The following is a 25,422-nucleotide window of genomic DNA, read 5'->3' as shown; positions in this document are numbered from 1 at the left end:
CATCGATATTCTCGATGCAGGTTCGGAACTCGCCAGAGGGCGACGTCGGTGTTGGGATGGCGGCGATCACGTCGATTAGAGCATCGTTTTCGGTACCGAAGGTGAGTTCATTGGCGGTGAAGCTACCACGTCGTTTGCCTTGCTTTGACCCTTTTCACTTTCATGTTATTTCCGATTTTAAATATTGGGTACGAATATATGTATTTTGGGTCGGTGTTTGTTCAAGGGTGAGAGAGAGAGATTTTCTTTTAATTTTGTAAATTATTATTTTTATTTTTTAATTCACTTAAAATAATCAGATGATGACACGTGTCATGTCATCTTATTTGATGTTTCAGGTATTAATGAGGGACAAATATTTGACCTTGGGTATTTTCCCACAACTTTTCAAATTTTGGTACTTAAGTGTTACAAATCGTAAACAATAGGTTTTTTTGTCGCCATTTTCTCGTAGATAAATTTTATGAAATGACTAATAATAAATTAGACTCGATTATATGTAAAAAATTCAACTAGTTAAACAAAATATTGCAAAAAAACCAAATTAGTTTTAAAAATGGTATGATTATATTACCAAATAAGACTATTCTTAATTGGCCAGAATTTTGTTTTGTTTTTTTTTTTTTTTTAAATAGTCAAAGACAATATTTTTACAATGGGTGTATTTGTTCACTATTTAATTACAACTAACATTCACTCGCTTCGCCGCTATAACTTAAATGTATTTAATAGATTAACTAATTTACAATGAATTTTTTTCGCTATTGCTCATTTGATGGTTGTTTAACATTAACATACTTACCTTATTGAAAACATACGAACACCAAAATGCAAGAAAAAAAGAAGATGGTGAAAGTAATTATTTAATTTTGGTGTAAAAAATGACTAATGATAGAAACAACGACATGATGAATAGCTTTATGTTAGCTAAAACTTTGCAAAAATTAAAAAAAATGAAAAAACGAAAAAACCTACTTATAGTGACATCTAGATAAAAATCATCTAGATTTAAAATTTTTAATTGTTATCCAGTAATGATGATTATACTATTATCTAGAAGTATCTAGTTCAAACTAAAGGCATGTAGATGAAAATCATCTAGAAATATTTAGATTCAAGTTTTTTTTAATTTTTTTTTTTTTTACCAATAATGATGATTATACTATTATCTAGAAATATCTAGCTAAAAAAAAATTGCATTCGTTGTTATCAGATATAATGATGATTATTACTGTACTATTATATAGAAATATTAGATGTTGTTAGAGTTAGATCAATGATGACAATTTGTTAATATTTTGAAATTAAAAGATAAATTTATCATTACATCTTTACGTGAATATGAAACTGATTCAATTGTGAATAATAAACTGATTCAATGTGAATAGTAAATTTTTCTTCTCTTTTATATATAATAACAATATCAAATACAAAATCATCGTATTATCATGTGACATTAATTAGTTTTTCAATATTATAAACACTATTAGTAATTTTCTTGCATACTCTCGTGTTAACCAGGAAAAAAAAAATTATGGTTAATTTTATCTGAGGAAATTACAAAAACAATATTTTTTTAAGTGTAATATACCGGAAATATTACAAGAATAATATTTATAAAGCGGGAAATAAAGAAAGTTTGCACGGAAATAATATAAACAAAAGAGAAAACAGATTATTAATTTGCTGTAGAAACCGGAGACAAAGAAAACAACAACAAAAAATAATAAACATAAACCTTAAACCCGAAAATGGAAGAAAATGAGAATGGAGGGCGTTGAGGACCGTTCGATGGGTTCTTAAAGCTTATATTGCTCTCCCACGAATATTGGAGTTGATGAACGATAAGTCTCCCAACAACGTCGAGAAGAACTTTACACCAACATTACTTCTCCGGCGAACCAAACCTATAACATAACCAATCATCAACTAAATTACTCAATATCATCAAGTAGACTTCACTCAAATACGCGGTAATTACTAAATTCCTTTGAGTAGACCCCATTCACATAATTTTCGAAAATCAGAAGCTCACAAGATATGCTATTTATTATCCAAATTCTCAAGCACTAGAACAAATATAGTCTTCCGGTGCGACGATTGTCGCATCAAATACCTCAAACGTCGCACCTAATAGTTTATTAGGTGCGACTTTTGGTGCGACAAAGTCGCACCTAAAAATCCGTCGCTAATATGGATACCTTTAGGTGCAACTCTTTCAGGTGCCAAAATACCTCAAAATGTTTTGCTGCCAAAAATCTTGAAATTGGCGGGTGATTTCATATCAGGTGCGACATGTCGCACCTAATAATCTTCCCGCCATTATATTCGATGCGACACGTCGCACCGAATAGTTTAGTTTAATTAAAAAAAAATTGAAAAATTAAAAATTAGAACATTAAATCAAAATTCATCTATAATTAAATAAAAGAAGAAATTGTATATTTGCCCCCTGATTTATGGCCTTACTGCAAAATGCCCCCTATCTTTTTAAAACTATTTGTTAACCCCTTGTTATATAAAAAAGTAGTAGTTTGGTCCTTTCGTCAAAAAAGATGCCCAATCGTCAGTTAAATAATCACGTGGAACGCACGTGTTCTAGTAAATAAGGGTAAAATCGTTATTTTGTTAGTCGGCTGAGGGAGTGTATTTAATTGTTTGTTTATTCATCTAAGTTAAATAAGTTGAGGTGTAAAAATAAATTAAATAAAGAAAAACAGTAATTAAGTAAAAAAAAAACAGTCGGATGTAAAAATCCCAAATTCCATCGAGTAAAACCCTAGAACTGAAAAACCAGTAATGGCGAAAGGTAAATCTCCCGGGAAGTCGTCACCGGCACGAAGGTCTGTGGCATCTTCTCGCTCGAAGTCGAAAGGGAAAGAAAGTGCGAATAAGAAATCGACCGCACTGCCCAAGAAATCGACCGCACTGCCCAAGAAATCACCGGCTCGAAAACCAAAACAGAAGCAAAAATCGCCTGTTCCGACGAAGGAGTCTCCACCGAGTGAGAACGAATGTACAGGTATGAACACTTTTGTGTCTTTTAAGTGTTATTTAAAGTCGATAATATAGTTGGGGACCACAATGCTTTTGTCGAATGGGTCCAGGGTATGAAAAGAAGTTTTTTATTTGTTTTTTTATGGTTTTAGTGTGTGCGATGGTTTTTTTCCCCTTTTAATATACAGTGGGTCCTTAGTGTCGGTAGATTAAATTTATGCTTAGTCTTGGTTGGTTGGTTGGCTATATTTAATTGGAAGCCGGGTTTGTGTTGTTGTTCTTTTATGTGGTTTTGTTTTTCTATTCATGTACGAGATTTGTTAGTTCTTTGAAGCAGTGATATCCCTTTGCACTAATAACGGCTCTTTGTTCGACTGTCGTTATTTTTTTTTACAGTTGAAACATTGAACTGCTTTGTCTTGAACGTTCACCATGGAGGTACGCTCTTGTTTGCAACGACTGATCGTGATTGGAGCTATGAAGGTGGAGTTGTAGAGCGCATCGAAAGTGTAGACGTAGATAGGATTTCGATGGTTTGTTTGGACAAGCTATTGACGGTGACGCTTCGATACACTACGGGGCCGCTATACTTCATGAAGTCTACCTTGTGTGACAAACTAGAGTGCATATGCTCTGATGAGTTGCTCTTAGAACTGTTGTCAGAGACTCTTAAAACGAAATGGGAAGTGCACATTTATTGTGATCACCCCGATGGTTCTCACCCAACTGGACCGGCAACGGTGGAGCAGGACGATCAGCAAGTACAATCCGACCACTTTGATGTTCAAGTTGATGCAGTGGACGTGATTCACATGGAGGAGCTGATCCAACTAGAGCAATATCACAATGAAGCTGCTGAGCCACATGAAGCTGCTGAGCCACGTGAAGCTGGTGAGCCACATGATGCTGGTGAGCCACGTGAAGCTGATGAGCCACGTGAAGCTGATGAGCCACATGAACTTGAAGAATTTGAAGGCTTTGACGATTTTGAAGATGCCGAGGGTGACGTTGAAGATGCCGAGGGTGACGTTGAAGATGTTGGTTTTGAAGCAAGTGAAGACGACATAGAAGTTGATGGTGATGCTGTTGACCTTGGTCTGGCGTACATAGGTAAAGGAATGAACGACGTTAGTGATGAAGATGATGACTCGAATGACAGTGACTTCGACATGGATGCGTACATCGGAATTGAAGATTCATCGTCTGAAGATGAGGTCAGACCACCCGGTGAAAGCTCTAGTGGTCCGAGGAATTTCAAAAAGAAACTCCCCAACTTCGTGGAGTTTAAAGAATCTGAATTAAAAAACCCGGTCTTCAAGCTGGGTATGACATTCCAAACCGGCAAGCTCTTCAAGGACGCCATAAGGGAGTACTCAATACGCAGTGGTAAAGCCATTCATTTTAAGAAGAACGACTACAACAGAGTCTGTGCAGAGTGCGAGCATCCGAGCTGCAATTGGACGTGTTTTGCTTCATTGTCGACGCGAACAGGTATGTTCATAGTATGCTTGAGAATAGGCCCGGCTGAAGTGGGCCAATTGCCCAAGGCCCAAAGACTATATAATAATTAATTTTTTTTTATAAGCATTTCTACTTAGAATTATTGCTTTCTCTCAGTAGTAATTATCAAAACAGTAGTAATTATTGCTTTCTCTTAGTAGTAATTATCAAATAGAAAACAGTAGTAATTAATTAATTATCAAAACAGTAGTAATTATTGCTTTCTCTTAGTAGTAATTATCAAATAAAACAGTAGTAATTAATTAATTATTTATGTCACAAATAAAACAGTAGTATAAGCTGCTATATTAATGTTTTCTATTTGGATTTGGATTTGAAGAATGTTAGTTAGTTAGTCGCTGACCTGCTATTGGTTAAAACAGGTTTTTTCCAAATCAAGACGTACAGGAGTGAACATACATGCCCACGGGTTAATGTGAACAGGTTTGCGACATCAAAATGGATGTCACGTACGTACATGCAACAATTCAAAGACTGCGATTCATGGTCAGCAAGGGATGTGATGAACCAACTGCAGAGAGACTTTTTAGTTGAGTGTAGTCGGGATAAAGCGTACCGGGCAAAAAAGCTTGCTCTGATGGAAATTGAAGGGAGCTACAAACAGCAATATGCCAAGCTATGGGACTACGGGGCAGAGTTAGTGGCTACAAATCCCGGTTCAACTGTCAAGTTTCAGACTGAAAATGGTGAGAACGATATCCCGGTTTTTAAAAGGATGTACGTGTGTTTCAAAGGCTGCAAAGAAGGATTTAAATATTGTAGGCCTGTTATTGGGGTTGATGGCTGCCACATAAAGGGTCATCATACCGGTCAACTGTTGACGGCCATCGGAATTGATGCAAACAACGGCATGTTTCCGATCGCGTATGCTGTTGTCGAGTCTGAATGCAAATCTTCTTGGGCCTGGTTCTTGGACTTTCTCAAAGATGACTTGAACATTGTGAATGGCCACCAATGGACATTTATATCTGATAAGCAAAAAGGGCTACAAGAAGCTTTATCAGGGATGTGGGAAGAAGGCTCTGTTCAAGCGGAGCACAGACATTGTGCACGGCATTTGCAGAAAAACTTCACAAAGGTAATTTTCTTAGATATGTGATTTGAACGTGAACTTAGAACCAGTGAATTTTCTATTTGTATTTGAATATACTGACTGATTCTATTGCATCCTAGGTACATAAAGGGTTGTTTCTGAAAACAAAGATGATGCACGCGGCGTTGTCGTATTCCACGGCTCGTTTCGAAGCCGAAATGGGTTTAATCAAAGACGAGGAACCTGAGGCCTTTGAGTGGCTTATGAGCAAAGGAATTGACCACTGGGCTAGAAGTCGTTTCAGAACCGGTCCTAAGTGCGAGATCTCACTCAACAACTTGTGTGAGAGTTTCAACGGCACGCGAGCAATTCTGTTGGCTAGAGAGAAGCCAATACTCTCTATGCTTGAGCGCATTAGAATGTATATACTTCGCAGGTTCACCAAGCAACGACTTGCCGGTGAGAAGTGGAAGTCAGAGGTTGGACCACGCATTTTCAAGGTTATTGAAGCCAACAAGGTACTAAGTGCAGAAAATATTGCGCATTGGGCGGGTGATTTGGATTATCAAGTGTCTAACATGTATGGAAGCATGTATAAAGTGGATCTTGGTCACCAAACATGCTCGTGTGGACGCTGGGATTTGTCTGGTACACTAATGCTGTAAACCCGGTCTTCCATTTATATTCCTACTATTTCCTTATCAAGCTTAACGATTGAATTTGTTGCAGGTATACCATGCTCACACGCCATTAGCTGCATATGGCAAAGGCATGAAGAACCATTGAATTATGTCTCCCATTGGTACAAAAAAGAGTGTTACCGAGAGACATACAAGCACAAGATTTTTCCAATCAATCCTCCAGAACAGTGGCCCAAAACAACATCCACACCCATGGAGATGCCAGAAGACAGGGTCAAACCAGGTAGACCCAAAAAATTCAGGAGGGTTGAGCACGATGAGGTTATTCCTCCCGGTGGAACGAAGATGAGAAGACGCTACGTCGCAACAGCATGCTCAAAATGTGGCAAAGACGGTCACAACGCACGTACGTGTTTCAGACGCCAGCAAGAGGAACAGGTACATTCAATACTCTGATATTGAGTTACAAAGATTGACTGCTACTTACTACCCACACTGTAAATGCAAAATAGAGACAAGCGCGGACCTCACAACCATCACAACCGACACAACCAACACGGAGTCGAGGCAGAAGAAACAATGATGACGGACCTCCACTACCATCTCAGCCGACACAACCAACACGGAGTCGAGGCAGAAGAAACAATGATGACGGACCTCCGCTACCATCTCAGCCGACACAACCAACACCCAGTCAACCAAGTCAAAGGATTGGCATCAGGGTAAGCAAATTAGGACCATTTCATTTCACCTCGATTTTATATGGTCAAATATGTATTTGGTGGCAAATTCTTCTTCCTCATTGTTTTTGGAGATTTCAGATGAGCCCTCGACTTAGGAATCTCAGGACGGTCAACACCAACAATGAAGTTCAACGCGGGCGTAAAAGATTGTTCACCGAGTAATTTGTAGTGTTTATGAATATGTAAAGCCCTAACCCACTTTTGGAACATTTTAGAACTGTGTAAAATAGCTTTGTAAAGCTAAGTAAGGGTTCATATTTTGGAACATTGGAATTCATCCTTAATTTACCTAGTTGTTTCAGTTTGATGTATGTAAAAGCTGTAAAATGCTTCAAATCCACTCTTTTGTGACATTGAAACATTGTGATCCACTTTTTTGTGACATTACAAGTTATGTCTTTTTCTATATGTTATTTCATTTTATCTCTTTTTTTATGTGATGTTACTCTTATTAAATCCACTCAATTTAATTAGAACACTGAGTGGATACTTGCATACATATATCAAAATACATATATATCTCTTTTTCTAAATGAACACATATTCAAAATACATCTGCCATAGAATACTTGCATACATATATCATTACACTGCAATTTACATAACGTACCTAGTAAAAAACAGACCACATTTTACTTGTCATATTACTTGAATAACAACAAACACAAAATCAATACAATTACACATAACAAGAACTTGATTTGAAAAGCTTCACTAGCTAATCCGACAAAATTCTCTCTAGTATGAACGAAGGTAATTGGACTCTCAGCTTCTGATTCCCCATTTTCGTTCATTTTGTTCATCATTTCTGTAATTGTATCTGTCGATAGGGTACAACTAGGAGGGTCAATCCATCTAAAATATCCGCAACCTGGGTCATTTTTATGCTGAGAAACCAAACAATTCCCCCACAATCAAACACACAAATTATCCACGTTACCCAAACACACAAATTTAAGAAGAAAAAAAAAACAACACTAACCTTATACAGAGCACAACCAAAAAAACGTCTTGCTGGGTTACGACCTGTCCTTGACGTCCTCTCCACAGTCTTCAATTCGCACGAACATGTCGGCGGCTCGCGCGTGGATGTTTCGCCAACAACGACGTCGGATTTCTTGCGATTAGACGTGCTATGGCTTCTCTCCATACCGACGACACCTAAATTAGACGTGCAGAAGTTATGAATTTGAATTTTAATCGGAGACGCTAACCCTAGCTCAATCGATTTGGGGGTTCTCTTCGAATGGAATAAAAATGAGAACTGAAAATAAAATGAAAATCAAAGCAATTTACTTGAAGGACATTCTCGTAAATTCATTTACCTCTTGTACCATGTGACTACCACGTCACCATTTAACTGACGGAGTGGGCTTATAATACACGGAAGGCCCATCAATTTTGTCGATCGTGATATTGAGGTCCAATAACCTCGATTTTATATCATAAGTCATCTTCTGTCAGTGAGGCCATAAATCAGGGGGCAAATATACAATTTCTTCTAAATAAAAATTAATTAACAAAATGTCGCACCGAATACCACTAAACATAAGCGAAATTTTTAGTCATCTAGATGAGTTCCCGGTGCGACATGTTGCACCAAATATGTGCTTAGCTGCGCCATGTCGCACCTAATACCCTTCCGCACCAGAAATGTGAATTTGTAATAGTGATATTATTCCAACATACTATTTCAAAATAGGTGTTATTTCAAACTCTTAAAAAAAATGCTTCAAACGGTAAGTAATTATTTCCTTCTAAATTATAAATAAAGTTGAATAGAGTCTAAAACATTTAACAATTTTTTAGAAAAATTGTAAATATAAAAAAAATCAAGAAAAATGATGGTTTATAAATTAAAATAGCTATTTTCGTAATAAAAAATTTAAATATACTATTTTTGCGATAAATTGCAAAAAAAAAAAAAAAAAAAGCTAACAAAAACAATTTTTTCACATCTTGATATGATCCACATGACGGTTAAACTAACTTACAAAGGGACATAATACGTACACAGCCCAAAATATATATGAAAGAGATATAATACACTGCCAAAAATATAAAGTATAAGAATTATAATAAATTAGGAACAACGTTAATTGATAGGTAAATGATGGTGAGCTGTAGGTGGACTTAATATAGCACGTGGAACTATCATTATATAGGTTGGTGCAAGTGCAAATATATATATATATATATATATATATATATATATATATATATATATATATACACACACATATATATACACACCGAGGAGCCAGATAAACTCACCAAATAGACTAATTTGAATAAAAATATTTAGAAATTAGACTTTCCGGGAAATATCCATAATAAATGCGAGAAAATAGGGTATGTCTCATATATATTGTTAGAAATGAGACATCCGAAATCATCAAAATTAGAATTTAGAAAATCTAAAACCATTTTTTTATGGGTGAGTTAGGCATATAGCCCATTCCAATCCATTAAGTTAAAATTCTAGTCAAGCTATTTAAAAAAATTAAGAAATTAGTCAAAACTAAGACATGATACATGCATTATATAATGAAGACATAGATATACGTTGAACTATTTCTTTAATTATTTAAATAATTTGACTATAATTTTAATGGAGTGTAGTTATTTGGCTAGTCGATATAATTTCTTCTTTTTATGACACCAAAAATGATATTATATTAAAGATGTACTGTCGCTCGTTTTCGGATAACTATTAAGAGACTTCAACGGTTCAACCCAAGGTCGAACCAAGTGATCGCGTTCGAGCCTGGGTGTCTTGAACTTCGTATCCCGAGTCCGTCACTAACCAAGAATTGTCCTTCACGTCCTCCAAGATGACCTAGAAGTAAGAAGAAAAGAAGAATTGTCAAATGGAAGATTGAGGTGGAAAATAGAGGTTTTAGTGTTTAGAGCGCAAATTCGAGAAACCCTTAAGCACACTCATGCCGAGCATGTGGCTGAGCGGCTGGGAGGAGTCCCGTGGTCGAGTGGGTTTGGAGGTCGAGAGGCCAAACAACCTAGAAGCCAAAGGGTTGCCCCCTGCACGGCCACCGGCCAACCAGGCCATGCCACCCAACATGGGTCGGTGGCCAATCGTCCCAAAGGCCGAGGGGTTGGCGCCTGGACGACCACCGGCTGTCCAGAGGCCCGGTGATCCCTTTGTGCCGTGTGGATTATCTGGGCCAACCCGGAGACTTTCGAGGGCCCGTCGCACCGTTCCGAGGGTTCGAGACAGACGGATACCAATAGATATTTATGGTTTCAAGAGTCTCATATTTTAATTTTCTTTCACTTATTATTAATTACTTCATTTCAAATTAACTTAAATAAGTAAAGAAAATAAAAATACAAATACAACTTAAAAAATACACTGAAATGACATTTGAATATGACATATTCAATGAGGATCTTAACCCCGTCTCACCTCTTAAATGGTATCGGGACAAAAATCTCATACCATTTTTAAGAAGATGAATTCTTTTTTCTAATTTTTGAGTGGTATCAATAATATATAAAAACAAATGTGATGTAGCTAAATAGCCAATTTAAAGTTATGAATTTGCAAATTAGACAAGGTTTATCTTAATTTAGTGAAATAGTCAAAATGTGCAATAATCTGGTTTCAAAAAAAAATTTGATCCAAAGATTAATTTTTTTTAAGTGATAAATTATTTATAATAATCGTCAAACATTTTAATTTTTACTGTAACATAAATTTGGTACTTTGCTAAAAAGTTGAAATTTTGATTATATTGTTAATCATTAAATTTCAAACGACTATTTTATACAATTTTTCCTATAAAATAGGGTCGCACAACATCTTATAGAGTTGACTTGACCTCTAAGGAGGTCAAACAATTGTTTAAGTTAAACATAAATATATTTTAAGCCCAATCACATTAAGTAGTCTAAATAAATTCGCTTATAGGCCTAAAATAATCTTAGAGTCAGCTTGGCCAGCTTTATTAGTAGGCTTAGAGATTAAAAAGCTTAATCATAATTAAGGCCCAAAATATACTCAACATCCCGAGTCCGTCTGAAAACTTAAGCCAAAATATACAAACGAGTCTCTCACGACAAGTTAGGCTACAACACACTAGCCCCTCTACAAAACGACAAAAATCATTTAAGGTTGTTTTGTTTTTGTTATATATACATATATATTGGGGTGGAACAGATCACCAAGTTTAAGAGTATATAGGAATATTTATATACCTAAAGCCATTTTTTTCATTAAATGACATGTACAACAACATTGTCATGTATATAAAATTTTTAATGACTATTTTCGGGTTTCACACAGATTGGCTATAGCCCATAGCTATACTATACATATACTTAAATATGGATGTCCTTGTGTTTACAACGAGTAGATTTTATATAAGACCCACTCATATGTTTTAATATCTACAGCATACAAGTTTTCAACACACAAAAAAAAAAAAAACACTAAACGTAGCTCAGGAATATCTATATATACATTATTGAAAATTATTTTTTCATCTCTACTGGGCGGGCCTGTCTAAAGTTTATTTTACATTGACATGCTTTTTTGAAGATCAAATATTAAAATATATTTTACCTTAAACTAATACGTATCTATGATTGAATACCTATAAAGAAAAAAAAAACAAACATTACATTTTACGATTAGAAGGTAACACATTCATGCTATTCTTTACCATATAAACATATAAAAAAAAGTTACGAAACTCATAATTTTATAGCATGAGTTCTTTTAATGTATCTCTCATGTCATCATCACACGGCATATAAAGGTTCTTTACTTAGTTTTATTACATTAACTAGTCATAGAAGAATGAGAGGCCAATATAGGACTCCAACATTTTCCCAAAAACAAAACCAAAAAAATCACACTCAGCGATATATATAGACTTGAACAGAAACTCTTTGATTTTTATATTACATATTTGAACCTGCAAAGCATCCAAGGTGGCACGAATAGAGTGGTTCGAGGGTTAGGTCTAGATCGTTTCTCCTTTCAGCCTCTGGGGTTTCGTCGTTGCTATTGTACATTCCGCTGCAACAAATTGTAATAATAATAATATCATTAAAAATAATGATATAGCCCCTCCAAAAGGTCTGACATAGATTTAAAAATAAAAAAAATAATAAATTTGATAAAAATATTAAAATCATATAACTGGAATTATGTAGTTAATAAATGAGCAATAAATAATATTTACAGTATTTAAATACAACGTTATGAAGTTTTCCCTAGTACATTTAAAGAAACAATAAAAGTGCTATATACTATTATTATGTATAGGGTAAATTGTCAAGTTTCAAAAAGAGTAATAGGCAGATGCCAAAGTGTTGTCAATCTGTCTACAATACATTATCTTATTACTTGATTATATACTATTATATATCATTAATATTATTCACCAATAAATTGTCTTTGACTAGCCGTAATATATACTTTAAAATAGGGTTTAGTTTAGCCATATAGGTCTCGTTCATGCCTCACAACCTTTGGTAAACTTGACAACTGCTAAACGGTTACCTTTCTAGGGACTTGAACTTAACGCCAACATTTTTGACTAAGGCATAACATTAGCACTGGCCAACAACTCTTAGGTGACTAGTTATATATTCAATTATTACCATATATTTCTAAATATACAAATGATACGTCATTTGACAAGTTTGATATAATTACAAGTTATTTGGAATTTTAGCTAGAGCAACTTATATAAGATATTTCAGGGTAAGAATAATATATATTATATATATATTTACTTACCCCATATTCAAGCAGGGATTAATTGGAGTTGGAGGAATCATAAAGGAGGAATTTGTCACATCGGTTTGTGTCTCCCATTGCATCTGCTCAACGTTTTTCTCCTTTTCCTTGATCTATTGTTAATCAATCCAGAAGAATAATTGTTTATTATAATATACATAATACCACAAAATTATAAACTTTCAATACAAAATTTCGTCCATCAGTCTCTTTTCCTACATTTAAATGTGACCTTTAATTTTGATTGTCTATATAGTATATGTTTTTACCACAGAAAATCTAATTTGTAATCTGAGCATACATAAATAAAATACCGGATTAACAAGCATGTTGATACATTATATGATCATATTGATATGTATACTTGTTTTTCAAAACATTGTACCTGTTTTTCAAGCATGTTGTTCTGGTCTCTCACTGTCTTCTCCTGAAGAAAAACACAATTAAGGAAGCTATATCACAGTCTGAGACTTTAAAAATTATCATATTGATACGTTTGACAATTGTAAACAAATTAGCTAGAACCTTTAAAATACTTACAAATTATGTATCTAGAAATATATTCAACGCTCCCCTAAAAATTAATCATTTGTAAGATACCAAATTAATCATATCTTATATTTTTGTGATTAATAAATTATGATTTCGATAATATTTGATATGTTTACCGTTACCAAATAATGCGTTATATATATATATATATATATACACACGTTACCTTTTTTTGAAGCTCGGATATGGTCTCGTACATGAGTTGATTCTGCAATTACATTATAGGAGTTGTATCAGCTTTTTGGTTATTTAACACGTTTGTTTATATATGATGGGATATGATATGAGATTATCTACTTTTCTTGATCGAATATGCTTAAGAGAAGTTTCAAGCTGTTGCTCCAAAGTCTGGAGGTCCTTTTGATTCATAGTGTGTAGATCTTCTCCCAAGTAATGTCTGAAGGTTTCAAAAGAGATTATTTAATTAATTTATATAAGAGTGGTGATAGACTAATTATTGAAATAACATATAAGAAAACATACAAAATAGTTACTGTACCTTCGGTTTTGCTGCAAAAGATCAATCTTAGACGAGAGCCTAGCAAATTCAACAGTCCAGTTACCCTGTATTAGAAAGTTAGTGCATGAGAAAAAGAAAGAATAGTATGAAATTATAAATATTAGGAGTGTTTTTCTTTTAACTAATGTGTATATATCTCCTAATCTAAAATATAGATCCAAGAACTTGCAAAAACTGTCAAGAATGATTATAATAAACCATCAACAGAAAAGTGAAGGCAAAACTGTACTTATGATGTTATATAATATATATAGGGGCTCTTAGACATAGTTAGAACTAGAAGTTCTCTTAGACAACATAGCTTTTTTTTTAACAGTAGAAAAATTAACAAGAAAACACATCAGCGTGCTAATTTCAAAACAGAAGTTAACAATGTAGGTAAACTAATTCTTGATACCGGCTTAGAGAGAGAGAGAGAGAGAGATAATATATGAGAAACCTGAAAGTTAGGTTGAGACTGCATTGTTGACAAAGATCTCTCTGCATAAGAGCACCGCTCATAGCGTTCCAATATCTTCTCCATTCTGTTATAACCCACATCAATAATAATAAACAATGAAACAGGACCAACATAGCCACAATGCTATACTTACTTGATTGAAGCATTTTCAATACTCCATGTAGCTAGAATTGCAACATAATGTGCATATATGTATATCTAATAGTTCAAAACAACAACCTGAATACCTTTTTTTTTGAAAAAAAAACTCCTGAATACTTTGTCAATATTATAATAATAATTATTATTATTATTATTTTTACTTACGGCTCTAACATATTTTGACTCATAATATATGATCCTTCAAATCTATTGTACAAATCCTAAAAATAACATTTATATATCATACGATTATAGCATATTGTACCTTGTCTCGATGGAGTGATAACATTTTTTTTATTGCAATTTACACATTTTTTTAGTGTTTGATATAAGTTAGGACGTGCTAAAACCATAAGTGAAAAAAGCCATTGGAAGCAAGTTAAATTGATCTTCATAGAAGCACACATGTTATTTGTAATTACTTAATTTAATATAAAAATTAGGCTTGGAGTTTGATAAACAGTCTAATGTTTTAATATGAGCATTTGATTTTGTTATTATAAGAAATTGTAAAACACTAGATCGATTATAAATACTAAATAATCTAGGTTTTAACATACTTTGAATATAAATATTTAAAGTATACATAAAATCTTTTTATTTCTAAACAGTTATATCCAGCAAATTTACAAGAGGTACAATTCCAGTCAAGAGAAAAATAAGTAAAAGTCTAGTCAATATAAAAATATATTATAAAAATTGTATATGTACGATATATTTATGTTATTTTTAGCAATTGTAGAGCAGATTTAAAGAGTCACATATTATGCGCTACATAATTTTTTTTGGTGATGTAATGAAAATTTTATCAGATCATATTAAGCAAGACTAATATACTAGTGCTAGGGTTAGTAGAAAAGACCCTCTGATTTATATAAAGCTACACAAAATTAGGCCATAAAGCTCACCAGAAGATCTATCCGAATCTCCCACACCATATCACTGTATTACTAACAGCTCGTTTGGTCAAATCCAAACAATTTCTACTTTAAATATAATTAGGTAAGAGAAAGCTGGTAACAATAAGACAAAAAAATATACACAGAGAGAGAGAGAGTTATAGAAGTGAAGATCACTATATATTATAGATCAGATTCAAAAGCGAAATCTAATCCAACCCTACTGATCAGTATCGATGAACATATCTTTAACCTAACCCTTAACCCAGAATAAACATATATAACTGGTAAAATATAATCCAAATATATATATATATATATATATATATATATATATATATCTTTAAGCTTATCCTAAATCCATAAAATAGCATTACTGGTCAAATCTTCCATTTTGACTCATGATTGTGATCACTCTGTATACTTCAGTAAAAACTCCCAAAATAAATAAAGAACAAAATTTTACATCTCTAACAAAGAATGCAATGAAAGAGAAGAACCCCCAGAAAAATAAAAATGAATTAATAATCAAGGTATATGATTTATATGATATGAGAGAGATGTAAGATATAATTAACGTATATAGAATATACATATACATTAATATCGTATATTCAATATATTCTATATTAAGGAATACGTTATGATATAATCTCATAATAATGGTCTATTAAATCAAACGAAATAATATCCAATTAATGTCTCATTTCCGTTTTACTTTGATGGGAAAGAATTCGGGGTTATAAATTGAGACCGATCGTTTTGGTCCCTAAGCCGATAACTCTCATTCATAAAACACACACCATCTAGTTCGAGATTATCAAGGTTTAGAAGAGCAAAACGACGTTCCGTGGAGTGCGAGACGCCGGCGAAGCCATTCCGAAGCACCGTTGAAGCTCCGACGTTTTTCCGACAACAATGGCCGGAGGTAAACGCTTGATCCATTTAGCTTCCGCTTTAAGGCTTATGTTTCTAATCATATGTGTTTGGATTAGAGACTATTATTTCTTACATTTGGTATCAGAGCATTCATAAACCTTTGTCTTGTTTTTGGAAAACTTTTTCATGGAGCTTTTCGGATTCTAATTTTGTGACGTTAAAACACGAATATTTTTATACGAATCTTTTGGAAAATTGTTTTCTGATTTTTTTGGCTTTTGAACCACTTAATTTGGTGCTGTAATGAGGGAGAACGAGTCGGGTCTTTAAACGGGTCTCAACCGGGTTATCTTAACCCGTCTGGAGGTTGAAGACGACTAAAAACGACATGTAGTTTTTTGTTTTACGCTGTTAAAAATATTATTGTCGTTTTTTATTCATCATGTCGTTTAAAGCATTATGCTGTCTTGTTTCTAATGTTACGGGCTTGGCTCTTTTGGGCTTTGGTTTGTGTATTTTATTAATTGGGCTTTATTTTTTATTTTTTTATTTTTTAACCCATTAAGCTAGTATTCGGTTTAAAATAATGGCACTGATGTACGAATTGATTGATAAAGCAGAGTTGTTATATTTTATCAATTTTGACTTTAGTAATACATCAATACGGTTATGCTTTTTGTTTTTGTTCTTACAAATAGCATTACTTTTAATTCTGTACATGAAATATATTGATTGTTTTATTTAATGTTTTTTAATCGTATATATACATATGCTGCTCTTTAATTTGCTTGATGGAGTTTATATGCAAATTTTAAGTGTTATTGTATACGATGATATTGTGCTAGTTATTTGTGTTGTACACTTTATTATTATTACCGTTTGTAATATATGTATAACATTTAGCATAATACAGTTACGGTTATATTGTTAGAATCTTATTAAAATAATTATAAGGTCAAGTGATTTATATAATCTTAATTAATTAGAGAGTAGCCACAGCATCTTTAATTAATTTAAGTTATAATTTAGAAATAAAATCACATAAAACAATAGTTGTAGTTAATTATATAATATATTATAAAATATACCCACAAGAAATTTTATAATATTTGTATAATTAATTAGGATAAAATATCAAATTATATTCCCTAATTAACCCACAGGTATTAGGAAAAGGAACATAGTTTGTTAGTTTTATCATAACGTGTGAATCTAATGGAATTAGAATTTCAGCCCACAGGCAAATTTTATGTCTCTAGATTCATTAAGTACATGTTTTACATTGGTAAATCATGATATAGTTAATTTCTTCAAAACATAAGTTTAATAAGCATGTTTAATTTCTTTAAATTGCAGCTAGTCAAACTGTTAGTTACTCTGATGTTAAGTGCGATGTTCCCGAACTCAAAGGGGACAACTTTAAGGTTTGGAAAGAAAGAGTTCTCCTTCAGTTGGGATGGATGGATATTGACTATGCCATAAGGAAGGCTGAACCCCCTAAAATCACTGAGAAAAGTACCCCTGATCAGGTTGATCTTTATGAAAAGTGGGAGCGATCTAATCGCCTCTGCGTTATGTTCATAAAGACCAAAGTATCTGCTGGGGTTAGGGGTTCAATTGAGGAATATGACAATGTTCGTCTCTTAATGAAAGCAATTGACGATCAATTTGTCACTTCAGATAAGGCTTTGGCAAGTACTCTCATCATGCAGTTCTCATCCATTAAGCTCACTGGAATAGGAGGTATGCGTGATCATATCATGCGTATGAGGGATATTGCGGCTCAATTAAAGACGCTGGAAGTTGAAATGTCTGAAACCTTTCTGGTTCACTTCATTCTGTGCACTCTGCCCCAACAATATGGTCCATTTAAGATTTCTTATAACACACATAAGGATAAATGGTCAATTAATGAACTCATGACCATGTGTGTTCAAGAGGAGCATAGGTTGGCTATGGAACAGGGTGAGAAAGTGAATCTGACTTTCTCCGAAAGGAAGAAGAAAGATCGTGCCAAAGGCAAAGGCAAGCTCTCTGTCAAACCGGACATTAAGAAAGAGCCAAAGTGTTTCTTTTGCAATAAGAAAGGACACATGAAGAAAGAATGCTCTAAGTTCCAGAATTGGCTTGAGAAGAAAGGTATTCAATTTTCGTTTGTATGTTATGAATCAAATCTAACTGATGTTGGTCATAATACTTGGTGGATTGACTCTGGTTCTACAATCCATGTTTCAAATACCTTGCAGGGATTGCAAAACCTACAGAAGCCAGTGGGAAGTGAGTGCTACATCCTCTCAGGAGGGAGAATGAGCTCACATGTGGAGGCTGTTGGTTCTTGCAATTTGGTTTTGAGTACTGGTTTTATTTTGCATTTGGAAAAGACTTTTTATGTTCCTAGTTTTTCAAGGAATTTAATTTCAGTTTCGAGACTTGTACCTTTTGGTTTTGGCTTTAACTTTTTGGATGATCGTTTTACATTATTAAATAAATCCAAAATTGTTGGTTATGGTACATTGTCTCATGATGGTCTTTATTCTGTTACTTTGCAAAATAATACTGCTTATAACTCTTTGAATGTTACTGCTGGGTTGAAACGTTGTATTATGAAGGAAAATTCTTCTCTATTGTGGCACCGGAGATTGGGACATATTTCCATTTTAAGAATCAAGAGGTTGGTGAATGAAGGGGTACTTAGTACTCTTGATTTCACTGACTTCGAGACTTGTGTGGATTGCATAAAGGGAAAGCAAACCAATAAGTCTAAAAAGGGTGCAAAGAGAAGTACTGAATTGTTAGAAATCATACATACTGACATTTGTTGTCCAGACATGGATGCTAGTGGTCCAAAATACTTTATCACTTTCATAGATGATTTCTCACGATATATGTATCTCTATTTACTTCGTTCTAAGGATGAAGCTATAGATGCCTTTAAAGTTTTCAAGGCTGAAGTAGAGTTACAATGCGGTAAGCAAATTAAGATAGTGAGATCAGATAGAGGTGGTGAGTATTATGGTAGATATACAGAGAATGGACAAGCACCTGGACCATTTGCGAAGTTTCTTCGAGAACATGGGATTGTTGCCCAATACACGATGCCTGGTACTCCAGATCAAAATGGTGTATCAGAAAGAAGAAACCGAACTTTAATGGATATGGTGAGAAGTATGAGGAGTACCACGAAACTTCCTCAATTCTTGTGGACTGAAGCACTAAAGACGGCTGTGTATATATTAAACCGAGTTCCAACCAAGGCTGTTTTGAAAACGCCTTTTGAGTTATTCAAAGGTTGGAAACCCAGTTTGCAACATATACGCATTTGGGGATGCCCGTGTGAAGTGAGAATTTATAATCCACAAGAAAAGAAACTAGACCCTAGGACTATTAGTGGGTATTTCATTGGATATGCCGAGAAGTCTAAAGGTTATAGATTCTATTGTCCGTCTCATAGTACTAGGATTGTGGAATCAAGGAATGCAAAATTTCTTGAGAATGACTTGATTAGTGGGAGTGAACCATTGCATGATTCGGTCCCTGCAATGGATCACGATGAAGCTGAACCCTCTAGTTCAAGTGATAGATTGATTATCATACACACTCCTCAAGTTCAATCGTGTGTACGACAACCAACTATTGAAGTTCCACGAGCTGATAATGTTGATCCTGTAGATCAAGTTGCTGATCGAGATCATGTTGAACAGCCTGTTGAACAACAAGATCATCAAGAGAATGATGAAGCACCATTAAGAAGATCTACTAGAGTTAGAAATTCAGCAATCCCTAGTGATTATGAAGTATATCTGCAAGAAATGGATGGCAACATTGGAGCCGAGAATGATCCTGAAACGTTTTCACAAGCTGTAAGTTCTAAAGAATCTAACTTATGGCACGAGGCTATGATTGAGGAGATGAACTCTATGGGAAAGAATCAAGTCTGGGATCTTGTCGAGTTGCCTGATGGTGTAAAAGCCATCGGATGCAAATGGGTCTTTAAAACAAAGAAAGACTCACAAGGCAACATCGAGAGACATAAAGCAAGACTTGTAGCCAAAGGGTTCACTCAAAGAGAAGGAATTGATTACACTGATACATTTTCGCCCGTATCAAAGAAAGATTCACTTCGCACAATTATGGCATTAGTAGCTCATTTTGACTTCGAGCTACATCAAATGGATGTGAAAACGGCCTTCCTTAACGGAGATCTAGAGGAAGAGGTTTACATGAAACAACCTGAAGGATTCTCCTCTAGTCACGGTGAGCATTTAGTCTGCAAACTTAATAAATCCATTTACGGCTTAAAACAAGCCTCCCGCCAATGGTATTTAAAGTTTCATGATGTCATCACTTCTTTCGGTTTCGAAGAGAATGTCATGGATCAATGTATATACCAGAAGGTCAGTGGGAGTAATATATGTTTCCTTGTTTTATATGTGGATGATATTTTGTTAGCGACTAATGATAATGGAATGTTGTACGAGGTGAAACAATTTCTTTCTAAGAACTTTGATATGAAAGATATGGGTGAGGCATCTTATGTCATTGGCATTAAGATCCATAGAGAAAGATCACGAGGCATTTTGGGTTTGTCTCAAGAGACCTATATCAACAAAGTTCTAGAGAGATTTCGGATGAAAGATTGTTCGCCAAGTATAGCACCTGTTGTGAAGGGTGACAAATTCAGTCTTGATCAATGTCCAAAGAATGATCTTGAGCGTGATCAAATGAAGAATATTCCATATGCTTCCGCTGTAGGAAGCCTTATGTATGCTCAGGTCTGTACCAGACCTGACATTGCATATGCTGTTGGAGTATTGGGTAGATATCAGAGTAACCCAGGTCTTGACCATTGGAAAGCTGCAAAGAAGGTTATGAGATACCTTCAAGGAACAAAGGATTACATGCTTATGTTCAGACGAACCGATGAATTGGAGGTGGTTGGCTACTCTGATGCTGACTACGCAGGCTGCATAGATTCCAGAAAATCCACTTCAGGATATGTGTTTATGCTAGCCGGCGGAGCTGTATCTTGGAGAAGCACGAAGCAGACACTGGTCGCTACTTCCACCATGGAGGCCGAGTTCGTGTCTTGTTTTGAAGCTACATCACATGGTGTTTGGTTGAAGAGTTTTATATCTGGACTTAGAGTTGTAGACTCTATTTCTAGGCCTATTAAGTTGTACTGTGACAACTCAGCTGCTGTCTTTATGGCTAAGAATAATAAAAGTGGAAGTCGAAGTAAGCATATCGACATCAAGTATCTAGCCATAAGAGAACGTGTTAAGGATGGTAAAATGCTCATCCAACACATTAGCACTGAGTTGATGATTGCCGATCCTTTGACTAAAGGCATGCCACCAAAGAAATTTAAGGATCATGTGGAAAATATGGGACTTGGTTCCATAATGTAATTTTTCATAGTACGCTACATTTCCATTTATGAAACTCGTATTCAGTTTAATATTTCTCGTATGGTTTGTGCACATTCATTTTCATTATTGAATTGAGAAGTATTTTCTTAAGTTTGGACCTAGAATAAACATATGGTTTATTCATTATATTTGATGGGATATTATGTGAAAGAAATTATATATGTGATACATGGAAGATAATACTTATTTATAGAGGACCTATCGCCATGATCCATATATTAATTTTTTCTTTGTGACGTATATTAGATTTTATAGACCAAGTGGGAGAATGTAAGATATAATTAACGTATATAGAATATACATATACATTAATATCGTATATTCAATATATTCTATATTAAGGAATACGTTATGATATAATCTCATAATAATGGTCTATTAAATCAAACGAAATAATATCCAATTAATGTCTCATTTCCGTTTTACTTTGATGGGAAAGAATTCGGGGTTATAAATTGAGACCGATCGTTTTGGTCCCTAAGCCGATAACTCTCATTCATAAAACACACACCATCTAGTTCGAGATTATCAAGGTTTAGAAGAGCAAAACGACGTTCCGTGGAGTGCGAGACGCCGGCGAAGCCATTCCGAAGCACCGTTGAAGCTCCGACGTTTTTCCGACAACAATGGCCGGAGGTAAACGCTTGATCCATTTAGCTTCCGCTTTAAGGCTTATGTTTCTAATCATATGTGTTTGGATTAGAGACTATTATTTCTTACAAGAGAAAACTATATATATGTGTAAGAGTGATTAATTGTTACCCAGAATCAGTGGAGTATTCAAAGAGCTTTCCTCTGTTAGAGAAGACAATGGCAGCAACTTCAGCGTCACACAAGACATAGATCTCATGGGCTTTCTTCATCAAACCATTTCTCCTTTTGGAAAAAGTCACTTGCAGATTGATCTTGTTCTCAATCCGTTTCAGCTGAACCCTACCTCTTCCCATTTTATTTATTTCTATTTTCTCCCTAATAATAATAATTATTATTGCTTGTGGGGAAAATAAAAAGCACAAAGAAGGAAAGTCCTCGAACATAAAAAGAAACAAATACCCAACCTGGAAACTAAAAACCCCCAATTTAAGAGAGGGAAAGGAAAGCGTTTCTTGTTTGCCAAATGTGAAGGTGTCTCAGATAGCATGAGAAATAAATGGGTACACTATATTTAAAGAAAGGGTTAGGTAATTAATAAAAAGGAAAACTTATTGAAATGGAGGGTTTTGTGTTAATTGTGAATTCAGCGTGGCTTATTTGAGAGAGAAAGAGAGAGAGAGAGATTAGAGATGTGGTGGTTTTGAGGTAAAATCAACGGTGGTTTTTTATGATGCGTTGTCGATCTATGATTGGCTGTCTAAGTGTGTGCATGTCGTTATTGGCTGCAGTGGAGAGAGAGAGGATGAGATTTTTCAGGGGTCTTGTACGGACACACACACACACACACACACAAAATAAAACATTCACTGCTTCTGTTGACGGCGTTTATCTACCACCAATCTACCATAGATTCTTCTTCACTTTTTTATACATATGTTATCGCTACTTTTTTATTTACACCTTTGTCTTGTCATGTATTCCTATATTACCCCTAGTAAGGGCTAGGGCTAGGACTATGTCGTGGGAAAGAGTCTAAATTTTTTGTTGTCTCACTCTCACCATTGGATCAATATTTTGTAAAGAAAAAAATGGTTTCTCTTTTGTAGTACAAGGATGGGTCCAAGTGACTACTCTGCAGTGAAGTCACTGAAGTGTGTAATATTCGAAAAGCAAATTATTTATTTATTTATTTAAATTACCCATATTTACGTGGTTGATTTTGCCTTTCCCTTCCCTACTATTTTTATATTTGTATCTATGTCTTGGATTTGTAATGTTGATGTATCTTGGATTTGTACTCTTCCTCTTGAGTTGCAAGAGGAAGTATTGGATGAAATGACCAATTAAATTCTCAAGGTCTGTGTGGACCTTTTCTCTCTCTAAAAAAAAAAAAAATGAGCTCCGTCCCTTTTGACCATTTAAAAACATATTAAACAAGTATCCCTTTTGACCATTTAAAAACATACTAAACAAGTATTGTTTATTATTTTGATCATGAAAAAACAGTTTAACTGAATAGCCCCACTTTTAAAATTGTCAGCATGTTCTAAAAAAAGTGTACAGTTATGATAATTAAATTGTCCTAGTAGAAAAATAAAACTGCTGATTACTAAATATATGATGCGTATTGATATTTGATTAGCACAATAATTTACAACATACTCCAATTTCTTTTAGAGGAGCAAGAAGTTGATGATGAGATCATTTAGGCTCTATTTTTATCTTCTTCTTCTTCTTCTTCTTCTTCTTTGTATATACGTTGGTTATACATTATCTTCTTCTTCTTTGTATATACGTTGGTTATACATCATGATTTTCCTTTCCAATATATGTTATATATCTATTTTTTTTGTTCCACATTTAAAATGTCATGTTATTAGCATAACAAAATATATCTAGATAATTATTATTAGATGCATATATCCAAGGGAAGATTCTTGATTTTTTTTTTTTTTTTTTTTTGCATTTTCGTTACATAATATTCGCAGCTGTACGCATTGGAGAGAGAGAGAGAGAGAGAGAGAGAGAGAGAGAGAGAGAGAGAGAGAGAGAGAGAGAGAGAGAGAGCTTTGAAATACTTAGCTGACCACCGAAGTAATTAATTAGCTTGACACATAGCTCTTTAACCTTAAAGTGTAAATGTATTTTCCACAGATATTTTGAGGGAACGTAGAAGATGTCCAGTTCTTTAGAAAATAAACATTTTGCCGAACAAAGTACACGTGGCATAAAAGAATTGATTCGAGAATAAGAAAGTATCTCTAATATTATCAAACTTCATCCGTGAGAGTAAGCGAAAACTCCAAACAAAATATACAACATATTGGCAATTAATTAATAATTATACCTTAGGGTTTGAAATATGCATTATTACAACCTATTTTCTACCATCTAATAAATAAATAAAATAAAATTGTTCATTTACTAGATATAGATGCTCTTTGGAAAGAAAGAAGGAAGGAGGAAAGAATCAAAAGATTAAAGAAAGGACAATCACTTAACACTCACTTTAATGTACAGTACTTGTTTATCAACCATGAAACGCATCCCATGTGCAATTTAATATACAACCATATTTCCAAGTCAGAATATAAATTCATACAGATAATAGTATTATACGATCATTTCTTTTTTCACATGTAAGAATATACATGTAGTGCATGTATTTTTTTTTTTTTCCTTGTTCAAACTTTTAATAGCTTTTTAGTTTGACCAGGAAACATTGAAGGGATACCAAACTCTTAATAAATACGTACACGTGCAAACTCATGTTTCGTACTTTAAATTTCCTTTTTTATCTGTAAATTTTCCTGATAAGTTTATTTCGCGTGGAAATACTTTCATATGAGAAATTGACACGGGAGGAAGAGAATGAGCTCAAATTTGGACATCAATAAATGGTAACATGATAAAAGCTCAATTACATGACCAACACAATATGTTTAGGATCTCTGTAAAAGACTACTATACGATGAGCATGTATATATTTTCCATTTTCGGAGAGCAGATAAATAAAACAACTAAAAGGGCAAAAAAAGGCATTCCTCAACCACACTTGGCACACTTTTAGCTTCTGCATTTGATACTCTCTCCAATCGATATGGGTGTTTCGTTTTTCTAATGCATGTCTATGTATGTATATCGGTTTATTAGCTAAAGATAAGTTATTTTATTTTTATTTTTTAGAAGTGGTACTATCGGTCAATGTTACATGATATATATACTCACAATGCAAGAGCACATATC

The 25,422-nt window shown here is 34.2% G+C and overlaps 2 protein-coding genes across 7 annotated transcripts in view; one reads left to right on the top strand and one right to left on the bottom strand.

Moving 5' to 3' along the window:
* Window positions 1–11,637: 11,637 nt before the first annotated feature.
* The window catches only part of LOC149388130 (truncated transcription factor CAULIFLOWER A-like), a 53,690-nt gene continuing 39,905 nt past the window's right edge, over window positions 11,638–25,422 (bottom strand). For 3 of the 6 annotated variants that reach the window (XM_089623707.1, XM_089623708.1, XM_089623705.1), the window contains one exon: window positions 11,638–11,976. In XM_089623707.1, coding sequence (XP_089479833.1) covers window positions 11,859–11,976 — 118 coding nt within the window. In that variant the 3' untranslated portion in view covers window positions 11,638–11,858. Of the gene's footprint in view, window positions 11,977–12,702; window positions 12,816–13,087; window positions 13,130–13,420; window positions 13,463–13,551; window positions 13,652–13,753; window positions 13,819–14,213; window positions 14,299–15,283; window positions 15,410–22,344; window positions 22,552–22,640; window positions 23,172–25,422 lie in introns of those variants that run through there. The other 3 variants (XM_089623706.1, XM_089623709.1, XM_089623710.1) reach the window with 3 other exon arrangements.
* Window positions 15,840–18,836, top strand: LOC149388135 (uncharacterized). Its single transcript, XM_089624617.1, has 4 exons — window positions 15,840–16,202; window positions 17,510–18,309; window positions 18,400–18,511; window positions 18,763–18,836. Exons 1-4 carry the CDS (start codon window positions 16,193–16,195, stop codon window positions 18,834–18,836), a joined length of 996 nt encoding a protein of 331 aa, XP_089480743.1. The 5' UTR covers window positions 15,840–16,192.

Source organism: Urtica dioica, chromosome 8, assembly GCF_054948205.1.
Source record: "Urtica dioica subsp. dioica isolate 48M chromosome 8, U.dioica_male_clone48M_v1_H2, whole genome shotgun sequence".
Taxonomy (NCBI): Eukaryota; Viridiplantae; Streptophyta; class Magnoliopsida; order Rosales; family Urticaceae; genus Urtica; species Urtica dioica.
This window is presented reverse-complemented; position numbering and strand designations above follow the sequence as displayed.